At 48.4% G+C, this 17,991-nt stretch overlaps 3 protein-coding genes across 4 annotated transcripts in view; all 3 read right to left on the bottom strand.

Annotated features, from left to right (window-relative positions):
- Positions 1 to 844: 844 nt before the first annotated feature.
- gja9a (gap junction protein alpha 9a) lies at positions 845 to 2,371 on the bottom strand. Its single transcript, XM_036538557.1, has one exon. It carries the CDS (start codon positions 2,369 to 2,371, stop codon positions 845 to 847), a length of 1,527 nt encoding a protein of 508 aa, XP_036394450.1.
- A 6,905-nt stretch (positions 2,372 to 9,276) lies between these two features.
- rhbdl2 (rhomboid, veinlet-like 2 (Drosophila)) lies at positions 9,277 to 16,732 on the bottom strand. 2 transcript variants are annotated; one of them, XM_036537897.1, is made up of 8 exons: positions 16,691 to 16,732; positions 15,068 to 15,305; positions 14,031 to 14,179; positions 13,639 to 13,751; positions 13,211 to 13,311; positions 13,036 to 13,096; positions 12,753 to 12,814; positions 9,277 to 10,298 (listed from the first exon to the last, which is right to left on the bottom strand). In XM_036537897.1, the coding sequence occupies exons 2-8, from the start codon at positions 15,293 to 15,295 to the stop codon at positions 10,119 to 10,121; spliced, it is 894 nt and encodes a 297-aa protein (XP_036393790.1). In that variant the 5' UTR covers positions 15,296 to 15,305; positions 16,691 to 16,732; the 3' UTR covers positions 9,277 to 10,118. The 2 variants fall into 2 exon arrangements, with proteins under 2 accessions (XP_036393790.1, XP_036393791.1); XM_036537898.1 differs by lacking the exon at positions 16,691 to 16,732 and adding an exon at positions 16,227 to 16,678.
- Positions 16,733 to 17,898: 1,166 nt separating this feature from the next.
- akirin1 (akirin 1) overlaps positions 17,899 to 17,991 on the bottom strand; it is a 12,442-nt gene continuing 12,349 nt past the window's right edge. Inside the window, exon 5 of the mRNA XM_036539253.1 lies at positions 17,899 to 17,991. This exon is cut by the window's right edge and continues 1,600 nt beyond it. The gene's annotated coding sequence lies outside the window, so the exon portion shown is untranslated.

Raw genomic sequence — 17,991 nt, 5'->3', positions numbered from 1 at the left:
GTGGCCTGAGAGTTCACAGTACTTTCATATCCACATGTCCCAACTGGAAATTACATCACACATCTCTACGGCATTAAATGGACAGTCTTTCAAATGTTCACACCTCCTTTTGACTCTGTGTGATACATCAGAAGCCAATAAGGCTAGAAATCGAATGCTACCTCTTAAACCTCCTAAATACTCTACAAAAATACTCTGCCTGCTGTTATAACACACTGCCTGAGGAGGGGGAGCTGTATTTTCAACAAGAGCTACACATGTCTCGAAATGTGCCTCTTTACAGCTCTCAATCTGTGGAGGTTTCTCCTGCAAAGTCTAGCCAGTGTGTCCCTGCACCCCATCAATCACTGTCATGGCCGTAACCAAAAACTTTGCACTCCCTGCACAACAAGCAAGCTAATTACAATAGCTTGTTGTGACACTGGCTGATGGCTAACCAAGAATTTTGCTAAATCATATTACCATGAAATCACTTAGAAGCAAAGCAGCTAGCTAGCTATCTAGCCTGCTGAGGGGCTACATAGCCGAGTATATATTTTTGCTTGAAAGCAAGATAGCTTGCTAGTCAAGTATTCTGAATGCTAGCTAGCCAGCTAGTTAAGTAGAGAGCAATTCCTCCACTGGGTCCACATTGCTGCCCCCTAGTGGGTGCAGAGGAGTACCCAAGGTATGAACTATACATGAATGACATGTGAACAGCATTGTGACTGCATGTATTTGAGGTGACCATGTAGCAGACTTCTCTCTAAACATACAGAGTGGTGGCGGGGCAAGTTTGCTGGGAGGCCAGGCTTACTGTGCTGCTGAGAGCTCACTGAGAGCGGATGTGGTGTCACTCTAACGCTTAGATCTGCAGGTCAGTGGTGGCTCGCCTGCTGCTGGCATTACTGGCCAGCGACATCCGCCGCGACGGAGAGAGCGTCCCGGGGCTGTCGGCCGCGTGGCTGTGCCGGGACTCCGAGCTCGACTCCTCCACCGAGTCCGGCGTCGCTGGCCGGCCCAGCCGCTTCAGGTCCGACTTAGAGGCGACCCGGGTGCGGCCGGCGCCGAGGCGGGTCCGCACCCCGCTGGAGGCGTCTGGGTCCGAGGAGTTTCCCTCCACCACTGTGGAGCAGTTCCACGGCGCGCTGACACGCCTCGGCTTCCTCCCCGCCCCCACCAGCAGGGTGGGGCAGGAGGATGCCAGCGGGGCGTCGCCCGGGAGGGCGGGGAAGCCCGAGCCTCGGGGCTGCAGCTCCTCGCTGTGCCCCGGCAGGTGGGGGTGCTCCTCCAGCTCCTCCTGCTTGGGCGGGGTGGAGGAGTCGATGGCCGGGGAGCGGGTCTCGCTGCTGGTGTTGTTGGAGTTGCTGTTCTGCTCGGCGGGGCTGGGCGGGGCGTCCTTGCCGTCCTTGGGGCCGTCAGAGCCCCCCTTCCCGGGGAGATTGCCCTGAATGGGTGTGAAAGCAGAGGAGGGGTTGATGAGTGGGGGGTAGGGGGGCGCGTCCGGCTGCTTCTCCAGGAGGGTGTAGCCGCTGGGGGTGGTGGGGATGGTGGCCTTGCGGCCGGTGGAGGTGCCCACGCACGTCTGCGGCACCACCGAGTTCTTCTTGCTCTTGCTGTCGTAGAAGTCGTCCAGCTCGTCCTTCAGGTGCGGGTAGTAGTCCAGGATGCCCTTCTTCAGCTTCTTGTAGCCCAGGTGCAGGATCTCCAGGATGTTGAGGAAGAGGGAGACGGCCGCGATGCACTGCATGAACACCATGAAGACGCTCTTCTCCGTGGGCCGCGAGACGAAGCAGTCCACCACGTTGGGGCACGGCTCGCGCTCGCACTTGTAGAGCGGGTCCAGGTGCAGGCCGTAGAGCAGGTACTGCCCCGCCATGAAGCCCACCTCCACGGCGGAGCGTGTGACGATGTGGGCCACGTAGGTGCGCAGCAGCGAGCCACGCAGCGGCGCCTTGTTCAGCTTGCTTTGGTCCAGCTGGCGCAATTCGCGCTCCAGCCTCCGCCGCACCTCCGCCAGGTCCAGCTCCACCGCCTCCAGCTCCCGCCGCAGCTGCGCCTTCTTCCGCTGCCGCTCCTTCTCCAGGGCCCGCAGCCGGTACAGGGCGTGGCCCATGTACACCAACGAGGGCGAGGAGACGAAGATGACCTGCAGCACCCAGTAGCGGATGAGCGAGATGGGGAAGGCGCGGTCGTAGCAGACGTTGCGGCATCCGGGCTGCTCCGTGTTGCAGATGAAGTCGGACTGCTCATCGTTCCACACGTCCTCGGCCGCCACGCCCAGCACCAGCATGCGGAAGATGAAGAGGATGGTGAGCCAGATCTTCCCTACCATGGTGGAGTGGATGTGTACCTCCTCCAGGATCCCCCCCAGGAAGTTCCAGTCCCCCATCTTCACGCGAGCAGTGCTATGCCTGTCCCAGGACAGGGGAGGGGTGAGGGGAGGCACAGAGAGGGGAAGGAGAGAGGGAGTGGGACGGGTCCATAATAAAACCTCTCAAAAACCCATTCAACTATTTATATTCTGGGGGTCGCAGTGGTAAGGAGCAGTGCTCATAACCAAAAGATTGCTGGTTCAGTTCCCCACTGGGGCACTGCTGCTGTGTCTTGGGCAAGGTAATTGACCTATAATTGTCTCAGTAAACATCCCGTTGTATAAATGGATAGCATGTAAAAACTAACCTACGTAAGTTCCTCTGGATAAGAGCCTCTGCTAAATGACAATAATGTAATATTTGTCTGCTCAGTCTACCCCCTCATCCAGTAAACCCCTTTCATAGCAGGCTACATGTTCTGACCGCTGTATGAAATACACCGCGCCGCTCGCTGGATTGGAATCAGAGCCATGGAAACTCTCTGCAGTCAGTACCATGACTGTTGCTGCAGCGGCCCCTTTAAATGAGGTCAGCTCACGAAATGCAAATTCAGTTTCATAAGTACTCAATACGTCACAGTAAACATTCACTGTACTCAAATGTAATCTTAATTAAGACTGCACCGATGTATAGACTGTTCTCTAAGCTATTTATCAATAAATATAAGTTATGAAGTACTTGTTTTCTTTTTCTACACTGCAATTCTATGCATTAATATGATATAACATTAATATACTGCAGTCACCCTACCATTAAGATACATATTACTTGATAAAAAATGTGTATATTTAAAACCTTTTCAAATTAGCCCTACTTAGTAAACTCTCTGTGACAAACTGTAACAACCTTAGCTGAAGATACCTACTAACTGCATCTTGGTGGAGTTTGACCGGAGGCAAGACTATGATTTCTCTTTTGCCAACGATTTAACGATTGTAGAGAAAACAAAGAGGCAACCCAAATAAAAGTAAAGTAGGTTACTGTAAAAAAAAATCTGAGCGATGGTGACAAACTTTCCAGAACTATAACCCTACCTATACACGTGCACATTTTAACTTATTATTATTATTATTATCATCATCAATACATTGCAGCTATTTTAGTTATAGATTAAATATAGAAAAGTAGCTTACCTTTAGTGTAGAAAACAGAATTTACATATGAAGACAGTGCAAATATGGACACGCCATGGTGCCAGTTAATCCATGGTATCTGGCATCAGTAAACCACTAGCAATAAACCATGAACCACAAAGGTCTATAGAAAATTCAACAGTACAAGCGCCACTCTGTCACTACTGACAACTTTAATCTACCTGAATGTTACTTATGGTTCTGTTTCTACCAAAAAATAAACCCGTTCCTGTCGATCAGCGCCAACTTATAGTCAGGCAGGACAAATCAATGTTGCAGCGATCGGCCTTTACCTCGCAGCAGTGTGGATGGAGTGCCGGTGATTTAAATCCCCGCGGGTCATTCAGGCGCAACTGGGCCGCCAAAATATTCAAAATCGTTGCTGCTCTGTCTGCATCTGTCCCGGCGCATGGGTTCGTGGATCACCTGAACTTGTGTGACCCTCCACTCTCTGTCTGATGGCGGCAGGGTAGCGTTTGGGACTGCGCAAGGACCACTGGAACCCCTGCCTCGGTTATTGAGCCCAGAGGACGTCAATAGACAGGAAACCGCTATATGGCGAATTACGCTGCGTCCTACACAAAATTGATCAAGCTTTGCATACGTGTCAGTTTTGTTTGTAAACAGCGACGAGGTGCAAATAACACTGTAGGGAGTGTTAAATGGTGTCACCAAACCTCTATAACTAAGGTTATATATAACAGTCTCTGGTTCTACAACAGACAAAGAGCAGAACGCATAAAGTGCGTGTGAGTGCAGAGCAAGATGATAGAAAATCCATTTTTTTCTGCTTCGGTCAGGATATCTGTGGGATTACTGGGAATATGCTGACATGTCGTTACACCTGTAGAAGTTCAGTGCCTACTTTAAAATCTGCATGACATCTACAGGTATGGAGGCCCAATACCTGGATAGGTGGGCATAAAAGAACAGTGTTGTTTAAAAAAAAAGAAAGAAAGAAAAACTTGCAGCGATGAGCACCGTGCACACCAAATTCAGCAAACGTTGACATTAAAGGGCCTGTTTTTCCTTCCAGTGCTGGCTCACACAAGCATGAGCATGTTTTTTGGTGAGATCGCACTCTAGACCTGGAAGATCCCAGTGTTCTCATCACTGTAATCACACTGGACCACAGATCCCATAATGCATCTTGCTCCCTTCAGATCCACTAGGCTTTTTATTATTATTACTATTTTTGTATTATTTGTCATAGATATTTCCCGCAGCAGGTGAAACTTAAATATTTGTATTTCTTTGTCTTTAAAGTGAAGTGTAGTTCACACCCTGTAGCAGTCTCTGGAATTCTGCTACCGAGAGCGAAAGAAGTATTATTATTTTTATTACGGTTATTTTAGATTTGACATGCTGTATTCTAACTTTCCCATTTGAGTGTGATTAAATGAAAAACAGATTTCCCCATCTCCAAGCTCTGATCCTGTTACTGTCCTGCTTATGATGATCTGAGTTGTCCTGGCGTGGGCGTTAATGGACGCCAGACTGTCCCGGCATTAGGCACGGGTTCACAAGCACAGAGCAGTGCGGTAAAAGAGAAACAGACCCGTGTGCATGAGGAACACCACGCGCCTCCCCACAGTGTGTATCGAGGGTCTCTTATAGCAGCAGGGTGGGGACTACACCTGTAAACACCTGTGAAATGTGCACAGACGCGAAAGGAACAGAGTTAACGGCCTCAGCCCCGTCCTGCCGTACAGACAAGCCACTCCTTTCAACAGCATTCTATAGTGTTCTAACAGGTCTGACTCCTGCTCACTTACTATTCTTAGGGAGTTATTTACTGGATGCTGTTTTACCCCATCCATGCACACACACATATACATACACCCCTGCACACACACAAACACACACACACACACACACACACACACAATAAGGCTGTGATAGGTTCCAAGTTTTTCCACCACCATGTAGTGCTTACCAATCAATACATTTTGCTCTGTGCTGTGATCAATCGGTCATGTCCGATTTCATACTCAGTTGGTTCCCTCTGTAATTAAGTTGTTCCTGCGAGCTGTAGCCATCTTTTATTCCATTTACAAGAAATCAATGGCGCAGACTTGTTGCAGTCATGAACCATGCGGGTTAAATTAAAGGGACCCCTGGCACATTTTGTGCTCAAAATGGCTGAACACTGGCTGTTGTCTTACGTAACACAACTATGGCTGCCCCCATTTCAGTTTATGGCATTCCCTCACTTTAACTGTATCACAAATTTACACCCTCCCTCACCTTGATGCTTAAATCAATTATCTGCCATTAACTTTGAATTAAGCTGTGTTTGTACTTGTGAATTTGACTGTCATGGCACATCAGTTCATGCCCCTGGTTGCAAAATGGAGTGCTTCATTAATTAAAACTGGTTTTAATTTTAATTCAGCGCTAATGAACACAGCGTTACATCATAATGTGACCCCCCCCCCCCCCCCCCCCCCCCCCTTGCAGTTACACAGCTGAGCCCTTGATGCCTCAGCACTGCTCCTCAGCACAGCTGGGAACGTGATTAGTCAGATTTAATGCCAGGTAATGCCCGCTGACAGAGACACTGCAAACCTGCTCGGTCAGGGAGTTATGATTATAGCAAACAGGCGTGGCGTAGAAATCACAGATGGGGGCATTATTAGCATTGTAACATTTCAAGTACTTTTCATTTGCTGGTAAATATCAAAGCAACGTCGTTATCAGAGGAACAAACTAAACTTTTTCCCGGTATTTTGATAGATTGACTGGGGGATGCAGTAGGAAGTGATCATGCCACCAGTCCTGTCCTGCATACCGGACCTCGGATGTCTGTCCACAGCGCTTCCATTTCTGGTGATAGATGCAATAGGTTGTCTCTCAGAGCACCAGGGGCATTTCCAGGGGAAGCACCTATGGTGACCCCAGCCAAACACTTTCCCTGGGTCTCATTTTACAAATGCACTCAGAAAAACCTAAATTAACTTCCAAAAGGATACATGTGTTAAATTAGTAAAGTGTGGATGATTTCCTTCAGGGTGACCCTCAGCTGTCATTGACTGCCTGTAAACCACACATCCTGAAGAGTGCTCCGAGCTGCGCTTCTCTGGCTGCTGTGATGGCAGACCTGTTCCAATGAAAACAGGACACGATGGATGCGGATGGAAACCTACAGGCACTAGTGGTATGTGGGACGTTCTGGGCGAGACCAGACTGTGTCACCCCCTCTGCCCCCAGCTCATCACCCCTCTCCCCCAGCGGTCTCTTTAGGACACGGTGGTGACGCTCGGTGAGCATTAAAGGAGGCCAGACTCCTCAGTAAAGGCCTCCATTCAAACTGGCGGGAGGTGGGGGACGAGTTGGTCCCTCATTCGGTCAGTCTACCCCATTGCTGTTCTCACACATCCAACACAGCACAACCTCAAGGGTCCGTTTTGGTCAAGGCTCTTCAGCCAGACAGCCAGAGGTCAAATGTGGCCTGAGAAGGACTTACAACAACTTACCTGTTCTGAAATGATCATTTACCAACAGGTGGATCAAATTCCATTATTTTGTATACCGCCTGCAGATTGATTTATTAATAGTAAGTAGGAAATGTTTGGCCCTCAAGCAACATTACAAAAAAAAATCATCACCATGAAAAGATAATTGAAGGGACCTAGTTACATATAACCTGAATCTACATATAACCTTTATTTTTATACTCCCTGCTTCAACATTTATCATTCCAATTCATACGTTCTATTTCATATATCTTACCAGTTCACTTCACCACTTCATACTGACAGATGAATCTCAGAAACGACACTAAGTATGGCTGGATGACTGGATTTTTAAGATACATTTTTAGATACATTCAGACTGTCTGGGATGTTTCAAATGTACCTACAACTTTTGCGTACAAGGGGACCAAAACACTCAAAAGGTGCAAAACGTCCATATCACCTGCACTATCAATGAAAATCAATTTTCAACTGAAATTAAAATATGAAGAAAATTAAAAAAAAAAAAAAAGACACAAAGGCATGAAGCCACCAGCCTGTCTGAATCGATGAGCCGGTTCTGGAAACAATGAAATGTTCCACAAAAATTATCAGAGCGGTGCCTGTCACCACAGTTGGGTCGATGTTCTTTTTTTAAAATCTGCCATCAGCTAATTACAGCAGGAGAGCAGTGCATGCTGGGACTGCCACAATGTCAGCCCGGGTCACAGCACCAGGTCACAGGGAGCCAAGCCCCTCCTTCCAAACACACCCATCCAAAACACAACATCCCCATAACGTTTCAGTATCAATGTAAAGAAAGAAAAAGTCATTTTCTGTTTCCTCAATGTTTACAACCTCCTTGGTTTTAATTCAGGTACAGCATCCTTTAATTAATCAGTATAAATATATGATTCCTTACATGACTGCACTCTGTGATTTGATATTATTGCCATTATTGCCATATTGTAATTTTTTTGTCATTATAAAATGATGAAGACTCAAAACACACTTTAATCTCTTTGTGTTAACAAATTGAAAATTTGATTTTTTTTTCATATTTTTAAAACTGACTAATAAAGATGATTACAGACGCCATCTCAACATATGTCTCTACAGCAAAACAAGAGTGAAAATGGTGAAAATGAAGTCAAATTCACATTGACTCTAGGAAGAATTTTTTCAGGGAGAAAGTTATAAATGCAGGGAACATCTAAGCGGGGCTGGTAGTGGCTCAGATATGCCAGTATAGATGATGAAAGGTTAGAAGACCCTTTTTGCATTGATTTTTTTTTCAAAATGATTTATTGCACTAATTGCAAAAATGACAGAAAATGGAACAAACATATAAAAGAACGGAAACTTAGTATGACAGGTAATACTCTGGACAGAAACAGACAATGTCTGACGGGGACAACAAGACAAACCTTTTCACGTTTGTCAAACGCTTGTTTTAAAATGCCTCCATAAAAAGAAACCCAGCTCTTAAAATGATTTATGACGGAATTTTCAGTTCCGGTGATTCCTGGGAGTTGTAATAATCAGTATAATGTTATGATATGCATTACGGCTGGATGTGCTGCCCTCTACTGTCATACAAGAGCATAGCTGCATACACCCACAAAATGCCAAAAGGTGAAATAAAGCCTTTTCAGGCAGCACGCCTCTGAACATAAATGTGAAAAATAAACACATTCTGCACATGAGCAGCTGCCCGGATTACAGAGCACATGTGTGATGTGCTAAACATAGCCCCAGGACCCGGCTCTGCGGGAGGCTCTGCGGGAGCGCCCAGCTCTGTGGGAGCGCCCGGGCTCTGCGGGAGGCTCTGCAGGAGGACCTGGCTCTGCGGGAGGACCCCGCTCCGCGGGAGGACCCGGCTCTGCGGGAGCGCCTGGCTCTGCGGGAGGACCCGGCTCTGCGGGAGGACCCGGCTCTGCGGGAGCGCCCGGCTCTGCGGGAGGACCCGGCCCTGCGGAAGGACCCGGCCCTGCGGAAGGACCCGGCCCTGCGGAAGGCCCCGGCCCTGCGGTAGCGCCTGGCTCACTGGCAGGGTGGCAGTCACTGCTGAAACAGGCCTGGGCTCACAGGCAGAACTGTGCATAGATCTGTGGCTGAGACAGAAAGAGGCTCAGCCTATCAGGAGTGAGTCACAGTAAGGGCACAGCGCCTTGGCTTGATTATCAACAGAGCCTTTTCCTGTCAGAGAGGAAACTTCTGTCTTCCCAAAAGCACTCCCAAGAGTGGGCGAGCAGCCATCCCTGCAGAGCAACAGACACACACACACACACACACACACACACACACACACACACACACACAGAGGACCATACAGACACATATATATACACATACATACTCCTGGACACAGAACAATGAAGCAGACACACACGTAGATGCCTCACCTTCTACAGAGCTACATTTGACTAAGGACATGTTTTCAGACACATAAAGACTTTAATGTTGCTGTGTCCAGCAGACCACTGAAAAGGATGGACAAATAGAAGATGGGAGAGTGAGGCTTCATGAAGCCCGAAATGGGTGGGGCCACCATTTGTCAATCACTTATATGAACCAATCAGAGGACATTGTTCTCCACAAGATCAGTGAGTTACTGACGGCACAAGTTGGCTCCGCCCATAAAGGAGTTCCTGAAGACTTTGTCTCCCATCTCTACACATTATGACCAGGATTGCTGCCGACAATGTGAGCGGACGGCTCACCGCTCTGTTCAACAGTACAATAACACATGCCTGTAAACATTTGGCCTTTACCCGTAGCACCAAATAAATGGTGAGGTAAGTTAACATTTCAATAGAAAGAAATATAAGAAGTATTATTCCATTTTAAAAAATAAATTTACCAATAAAAACAGCCTCAACACACACTGCTATGTTAAAGCTAAGTCTGTGTTGTGCGTATTAACTCTGAAAGACTGCTTTCCACGAGATTCATGAGGCTTCACAAGGCTAACTGTCTTTCTAGGGAACTCAGCCATCTGTGGCCATGCTGAGAATGGTCTTAGGGTTCTTGAGAGCGTTCTGGAAGCATTCTGATGTACCACCTCTCATGATGGCACTATAAACGCTTACCAATTCTTATTCAGTGTTGTGTGTGTCAGTGTAGTCCTAACAGTTCACAATTAAAGACAACTAAAAGGCTTTGAGCCCACACTGTCATGGCGCTGGGGACAGAAAGATGTTGAAGAAGACAGCGAAAATGACGAAGATGATGTAGCCAACGATGCACATCCAGAAGCGGGGATCCTTCAGGAGCTTTTGGTTGTAGTTGCTGAAAAAGACGTAGCCAACGGTCATCCCTGCCATGATTCCCCCGATGTGGGCCACGAAGGACACCTGCAGACAGAGAGGGGCGGGATCAGGCCTCAGAAACAGGGCGGGGTCAGGTTTCAGAAACAGGGAGGGGGGTCAGCTCTCGATTGGAGAAACAGGAATGGGAGGAGCTCTCTGCGGGTGGTAAGGAGCAGGGCTGCTGTACTCTTGGGCGGGGTAGTTACCCCAAAATTGCCTAAGCATATATCCAGCTGTATGAACAGATAAAACTGCAATGCAAGTCCCTCTGTTGTTGATGCCTCTGGCTCTGCCTCCTTTGGCTGGAGATGTGAAGTGGGAGGTGAGCACATGTACGAGGTGATGCTTCTTGGAATGTCTGTGCAGACAGGGACTTGGACTGGATCTTTCAGGCTAGCATGTAACAGTGCCCTAAACCGCAATGGGTACAATGTTCAAACAGATTCCCATCTCCTCTCTGAGATATAATATTACACATGGGAGGATGTGCCTGTCGTCATTTGCTTCCTGTCAGGCTTGAGAGAACAGACAGAAAGATGACAAAAAATACTATTCACAACACATTACGGTGGCGGTGTAGCATAGCGGTAAGGAGGAAGACTTGTAACCAAAAGGCTGCCGGTTCGATTCCCCACTGGGGCACTGCTGTTGGACCCTTGGACAAGGTTCTTAACCCAGAATTACCTCAGTAAATAGCCAGATGTATAAATGGGTAACATGTAAAAAATTGTAACCATAAGAGCATCTGGTAAATGCCAGTAATGTAATGTAATACAAAACACCTCAACACAACCCTTATTTCTTATGCTTTAATCTCAGAGGGACAAAACCAATTGGCTAACTGCACCGCAATCACTCCTCAAAGGTCAGAGCATGACACTGTGGGTAAAACCAGGAGAACCTGTTTGAGAGTGGTCGGGGGGGGGGATGGCGGATAAAACAGAAGCCAAAGGGGGGGGTGATGTAACACCGAGGGACATTGCAGAGCCCGAGAGGACAAGCAGGAAGCCGAGCAGTACTGAGAAGTGCTCATGGTGTGGTCTGCCGGCCTGAGGCTGGACACAGCCCTCTCACACTCAGAAACCCTCCGTCAAGCTCGCCCCTGGCTTCCTCCCCCACGAACAGGACGCCAGGAATCCAGGAAACACTACTAGATTATCTCTGGGCATAGAAGCTAACTAACAATAGCTCTTTTAAACACATGGTTCAGATGACCTTAGATACAGGAAGTGGCAAGTAGCCAAACACAAGCCCACAGGACTGGTTACACCCAGTAGTTGGCTTCAGCACATAAAGGACCTTAAACACTGCCCTGGAACAGCCACACACGATACTGTATAGTGGGGTCAGAGCTCAGCCTATAGACCAGCTGCACTGAGATACAGTCAAGTCCCGAAGTGTCTACAAAGACCAGTGACCGCTGTCACCATGAATCACCGCAGAGTCTGGCACACTGGCATGTCATTACCGAACGTCTCTCGCGGGTCAGGAGTGGGTCAGAGGTCCCTGAGAGGCCCCAGTCCTGGGCCAGGAGCAGGACTCTGCCACCGTCCCCGCCTCAGGGACTCTGAGCGTCACGGTCGCCATGTGGGCCATTAGCTGAGGCCGCGACCCTTTTAGAGCAGAATCACATCAGATGAATTCCCCGGGAGAGTATAACGCAGGGGCGGACTGAGCACGCTCTGTGGCTGTGCAGGGGAAGCAGGGGCTCATGGGATACCACTCCTACTCACGTGGGGGCTGTCCACTGACATGGCACCAGAGGCTGACCACACTGCAGGAGGCGGAGCTTTGTCACATGACATTTAAACAACCCCACTCAACCTTACATTTACATTACATTTACATTTATTCATTTGGCAGACGCTTTTATCCAAAGCGACTTACATAGGTTACAGTTCTTTACAATGTTATCCATTTATACAGCTGGATATTTACTGAGGCAACTGTGGGTTAAGTACCTTGCCCAAGGGTACAGCAGCAGTGTCCCAGCGGGGATCGAACCGGCAACCTTTGGGTTACGAGTCCTGCTCCTTAACCACTATGCTACACTGCCGCCTACATCCCGCCTTCTTCCCTGAAGCTAGTCAAATTCTGCTCCTACCTGTGAGTGTTGCTGATTAAAGACAGACCAGCACATCAGAGGAACCAGATCTGAAACCTGGCAGTCCTGTTCCACTGTTTGATAGCTGCCATCCCTCATTACAACTCCTGCTAGCTGGGCTTGGATATTTTCCTATCAGCTGCTGAATTTCATTAGCAGATACTGCGTAAGTTAAAAGTAGGTATTCGGTCACTACCCTGCATGAAATTACTTTATTTGCATCATTTACAATGGGAGCATCAACCTACCCAATCCTGAAAGCATGTTGATGGTTTTAACAGCAACAGGTTTCAACAGGAGAACAATGCTAAACCTCTCAAGCTGGTTTTACATCTAATGTGAATACATCCTTTAAGCAGAAGGACAGCATATGCCTAACACACACACACCCTTACCTTTAACCCAGCTTCTTGAGTGAGAAATCTTCTGTAGAGGGCAAAGCCCATATCCACTCCGACTGGCAGGAGACAGAGTGTTAAACATCAGTACACAGACACAGCAGACATATAACAGAGCTCTGCAGACCGGGGCTTGGCACAAGCCTGGCGTAGGCCCTCACTTCCCTCACAGAAATAAAACAGCAGCCACAGGGACGTCAGAAGCGACCACGCTGGAAAATAACCCATCACAGCCGAAGTGACGGAGGAAGGCTGAACCGTGGCGGGTTCAGCGACCTACCGATGGCCACGATCAGCAGGATCCGGAAGACTCCGAGCAGAGGAATCATCTCACGGAAGTTCTGTGGGAGAGAGAGAGGAGGGGAGTCAGGGGGAGGAGGAGGAGGAGGAGGAGGAGGAGGAGGAGGAGGAAGATGAACCCTGCGCTGACCGACAGAGAGAGGGGGCCCACTCACCACGATGGCGTTCATGAAGTACCCCCCCATCAGGGCGTACACGCCCCCAGAGGCCCCAACCAGGGCGTTCATCGGGTCAAAGATGGAGCTGGCCAAGGAGCCTGCAGAGAGGACAGGCAGAGCCAGCGTTTTCAGTGACTCTCTCTGGAAGGGTAAAGAAGACAGAAACTGCCCCAGCACTGTCTAGAACAGAAGACCCCACTCTTGTTGGTAGAGGCCGGAGTCCTGGGGCATCAGATCACTACGCTTGCTGAGCAAACTCAACCGTGAGCAGCTGCTGGGACGGCAGGTGTTGTGCAGCTGGAGGAAGCTGGGAGGTCTGGGGTGCGTTCTGCCTACTGCACACCCCTGCTTCCAGGCGCCATGGAAACGCAACCTCAGAGGTGGCTCATTGGCTGTGTGGCAGTGACTAACAAACAGGTGCCTACCTGCTAAGACCCCTGACAGGTAGACCATGCCCACTTCAAAGCCCTTGTGCACCAGCTCCAGAGGAATGCCCAGCACCAGCTGCATCACCAGGTTTCCCAAAATGTGCTGCACCCTGGGTGGAGGGGGGGGACAAGAGACAGGGGATCTGAACACAAAACGGCCCTGACCACCATTACACACCAGCCACAAGCTACACTACAGTTTCAGATACATATCACACTATACTCTCATTTTGTAAACAGCTCAACCGGGGCTTAACAGAGTTCAGCTTTGAACAGTTTGTTCAAGGATTCCTGCAGGGAAATGAAGCCCAGACTCTCAGTAAGGCTGGGGAGTGTAGCGTGAGTGGGGGGAGGGGGGGTGCAGCGAGAGTGGGGGGTGGTGCTCTTACCCAGCGTGTACGAACATGTAGGAGAGGAAGCGCCAGGCCTCCTCCCGCTTGTCTGGTTTGTAGGAGAGGGGACTATTCCAGATGCCCTCCCCCAGGGTCACCCACTGCTTCTGCGGCTTCCACACCGCGTAGTAGATGAACACTGCCAGCTGTGTATAGCACATCAGCACTGCGTTAAAATTACACCCTACAGTCCTGCGCACTGCTATACAGCATGACACTGGGACAGGAAAACATGGGACAACAGCATGATGAAGACCTGAAGTATCAGAGAATTGGTCATTTTTGCCTTATTCATTTGGCACATCAAGACAGCACACCATTACCCTAAAACAAGAGTTCTGGTCTCTGCTAAAGCGGGTTAACCCTGAACCACAATTCTTTTTTAACTTCAGAGAGGGCTGCTGGAGGAAACCATGAGAATCATTAACAGCTGTATACAAGCCAAAGGCAGAGAGTGAGCAGCAGGCCGCAGACTGGCGCGTCCTCATGGCGGGGCTGGATGTTCTGAAGAAATCGCACTGGAGACCAGCCGGCGTGTCCACTGTGCCACCTCTGCTCCTCACCCAGAGTAAAAGCACACATTCAGACCGCGCTCCAGCTATCCCAGGAGCCCTGGCGTCTGCGCTCTGTGTGTGTAAACAGTGCGTCACGTGGAACGAGCGCACCCCCCTAAACTAAACCGCTGCCCTGAAACGCAGCAGGGGCAGACGGGGACACGGGGGCGAGGACGCGCTCAGCGCTGACATCAGAGGCACCCAAACCCTGAGCCACCCAGTAATCACACACAGCCCCGTCATTACTGAGGCTTATGCACAACAAACACCACACACCAGTGTATGAATCAGCCCTAACTCAAACATTTGGGGAGTTACTGCTGAACTACACCAGAGCTGCACACGCTGTGGGCGTGCTAACCACCCTGTTTACCTGTCCTTTAAATACGCCCTGCCACAGAGCCTGTATGGTAGTCCAAGGCAACATCATCAGTAGCGTTAGGGTTTAAAATAAGTTTTTCAGCTAAACGCAAACCTCACCTCCCCAAGGCTGATGAGGATGATGAAGATGGGAGGGGGGCAGCAGTTGGCCCGCTCCAGGTAGCGGTCTCTGTTGTGCTCCGGGAGCATCCACCGGGAGATGGTGTGCTGGAACCGGTCGCAGCAGTTACCGCGGTCCCTGCCGCGCTCCTCCCCGCCCGTCTCCGCGTCCAGCTCGTCGCGCTGGACCGGGAACGGGTCCTCCTCCTCGATATCCACTGTATCCATGCTTCAGCACCTGCCGACCGCAAAAACGCGTCATGATTTAGCGAGATGGATGGTGCGCCTTCCGAACGGTAAAAGCAGCTGATCGAACCGATAGTTCAGACGGAAGGTTCAGGTGTGTACAGAAAGGTGCGCACTCGGGTGCCGACTTCGGGTCGACTCTGCTTCTGCAACCGTAACCGTATGAACGCAACACGAAAAGGAGTTCGGATCATTCTGCCTCCTAACTGCATCTCGCAAATATTGCGACAACCATAAAATGGAACTAAAAACTTAAAGGCGTTGCTTGCAGTCATGAAACTCCGGTAAAGGCTGGTTAGAAGAGAAATTCCGGTTAAACAAAGATCTTCACTCACTGTGATATTTAAAATCCTAATACGGCTGAGGATGTATTAGGTAGGGTAACCACACGTCCTCTTTTTGGGACGTAAAAAATGCGTCCCAAAAAGGGGACATGTCGCCTTTGTGTCCAATTTTCTCTGAAAAAGCTCGTTTATCACTCTTCCTGACACACTGTAAACACTGAACCTTTGGGTGGAGGATCTGCACATCGGAAATTACGCTCCGATGATTCCTGGCATGTACAAAATACAAAATGAATCTAATAAAAATGTAAATCTGTTTTATTGCGTAGGCCTATAACTTTTGGGTGAATTGGTCGATTCCAACTGTTGCGTGCAAAATGCTACATAACACAGCTGTTTTAAAATATTTTTACGATTAAATATGTCACATGGAAAGTACCGTGTATAATTCCATGCCTCCAGCCCCCCACGCACAGTCGACCGCAGTTCATTACTGTAAAGGTATGGCCATTCTAATTTAGGAGATCCACATGAACTGATCGGAGCCGAAGTTAACGTTGAAGATACAAAGATAGCGTTTACACATATCACAAGTTTTTTAAGGAGAAAAAATTAAAATTGCCACATACCTGTGCGCTGGCATTTGCCCTAGTGGAAAAGTGTAAAAACAGGCGGTAATGTAGCTTTCTGCTCCACGCTGTTCCACTATGAGAAGCGCGCACAGACAACTTTCTTGTTTTCCTTTTCTATTTTCCTTTCTTCGCCTTAACTCCCTCTTTGAAAAAAAAAAAACTCATAGGAATTAACACGGAAACGCGTTTCCGTTCAAAAGACTTTATTCCAAATAACCTTCTAAAGGCACTCCTTACTTCGAAAAACAATCTCCGAGTCTATCCCTGACATTAGCGCGTAATTGCAGACTTCGCCCTGTTTTTTCCTGTCCCCAGCCCCCACCCCTGCTCCAAAACAAACACGGATGCACCGCCGAGCAGATGGGTGCGTGAGTATCGCAGACGATTGACTTTATATTTGTATCAAAGAAATAAATTATGCAATTAAATGTTGAACGCTGTTGTTAGAAGTTACCACTTACCTACACTGCCGCTCGCAGGCACACCTGGGCTCCGTGACGTCACGAACAGGAAGCCTTTACCTGACAAAGGCGTGGCTATACGAGTCTGCGGGCAGCTGAAACTAGATTCTTATCGCAGCATCGTATATGAGCTGTATAAGCAGATCCGGTTACCAAGGGTTAAGACACTACCCACGACTACTTGTCAAGATATCGACGGAGCATAAAGTCCAAATCGGGCCGCTTTCCCTTCAACAAATTTGTGCGCCTTCCCAGCGGGAAAGGGAAGGAAGCTGGTTACTGCAAGCGGCATTTGGCCCCGACGCTGATCCTGTACCAGCTCAGGCTTTTCATACTGTAGGAACGGCCGTTTAGGCTTGCGAAGTGATGCCGAATTGGATGATGCTACCGCAAAGCGCGGTAGTCATGACTCTTACCACCAGAGAGCAGCATACCGTGCAACTTCCAATAATAGCCGAGTCTCCAATAAACGCAGGTCTCTTATAATCGCCGGTATGCGCGACCCTTTCAGTGAAATAAACGCCTGCCTCAAATATACGCCGGGGAAAATTGGGCTGTATTTATTTTCCGTGACTATAAAACGAAAGAGCAGTGGGTTTTGCTTACAGTAGTCCTATTTTTTGTGGCTAAAAAACGAAATAACACAAAAAAATTACATTAGGCTAAATGAGGTTGTTTTAGTGAATTCAATTCGCCTTATGTGTGTTCATCTGTTCACAAAGTAGATTAAACATAAACGAACAAAACAAGCTGTCTTTCGGATCTTGGTAGCCTACATTCACAGTGATACTGCTATTCTTACAGACTGTGCTCTCCCATCATCATGCAATGCCAATGTTTAACTTACTTTATTAGTGATTCCTGTTTGAGTTGCTACCAAAGAGCGCTGTATAATGTTTGTTAACTAGGCTACTTGGGGGAAAAAAACATTTTCCTGGTCAGCTATTAATAACCTGCAGAAGCCTGGGGGCTTTAGGTGAAATTACCGGCGTTTAGACCTGCGTTTAAGTAATTAAAGCAAATAAGCTATTGGAAGCTAATATTGGAAGTTTTACGGTATATACATAACTTTGCGACGTTATGTCACACAACGCCAACGCTAAGATTCACTTTTTTGTGAAGAACTGAACACGCAGCAAACACAAAACGCTTTTCTCCAATGTATTTATTCTCAACTAAACCCATTAACACTACACAATGAAAGAAACGGGGGAACCTGTACAAAGGGAAAATAAAGAGCTGATTTTTTGGTATGGTGTCCTTTAGAACCCATTCGGAAGGTTTAGAGTCACTTTCCGTCA

This window comes from Megalops cyprinoides, chromosome 10 (genome assembly GCF_013368585.1).
Source record: "Megalops cyprinoides isolate fMegCyp1 chromosome 10, fMegCyp1.pri, whole genome shotgun sequence".
NCBI lineage: Eukaryota > Metazoa > Chordata > Actinopteri > Elopiformes > Megalopidae > Megalops > Megalops cyprinoides.
This window is presented reverse-complemented; position numbering and strand designations above follow the sequence as displayed.

Excerpts from the sequence above, each read along its gene's own strand:
- gja9a (XM_036538557.1), bottom strand. The coding sequence starts at position 2,371 with ATGGGGGACTGGAACTTCCTGGGGGGGATCCTGGAGGAGGTACACATC.
- rhbdl2 (XM_036537897.1), bottom strand. The coding sequence starts at position 15,295 with ATGGATACAGTGGATATCGAGGAGGAGGACCCGTTCCCGGTCCAGCGC. Across the intron at positions 14,180-15,067 it reads TCCTCATCAGCCTTGGGGAG|CTGGCAGTGTTCATCTACTA; the intron begins GTGAGGTTTGCG and ends TGCTATACACAG. Across the intron at positions 13,097-13,210 it reads ACTTCATGAACGCCATCGTG|AACTTCCGTGAGATGATTCC; the intron begins GTGAGTGGGCCC and ends TCTCTCCCACAG.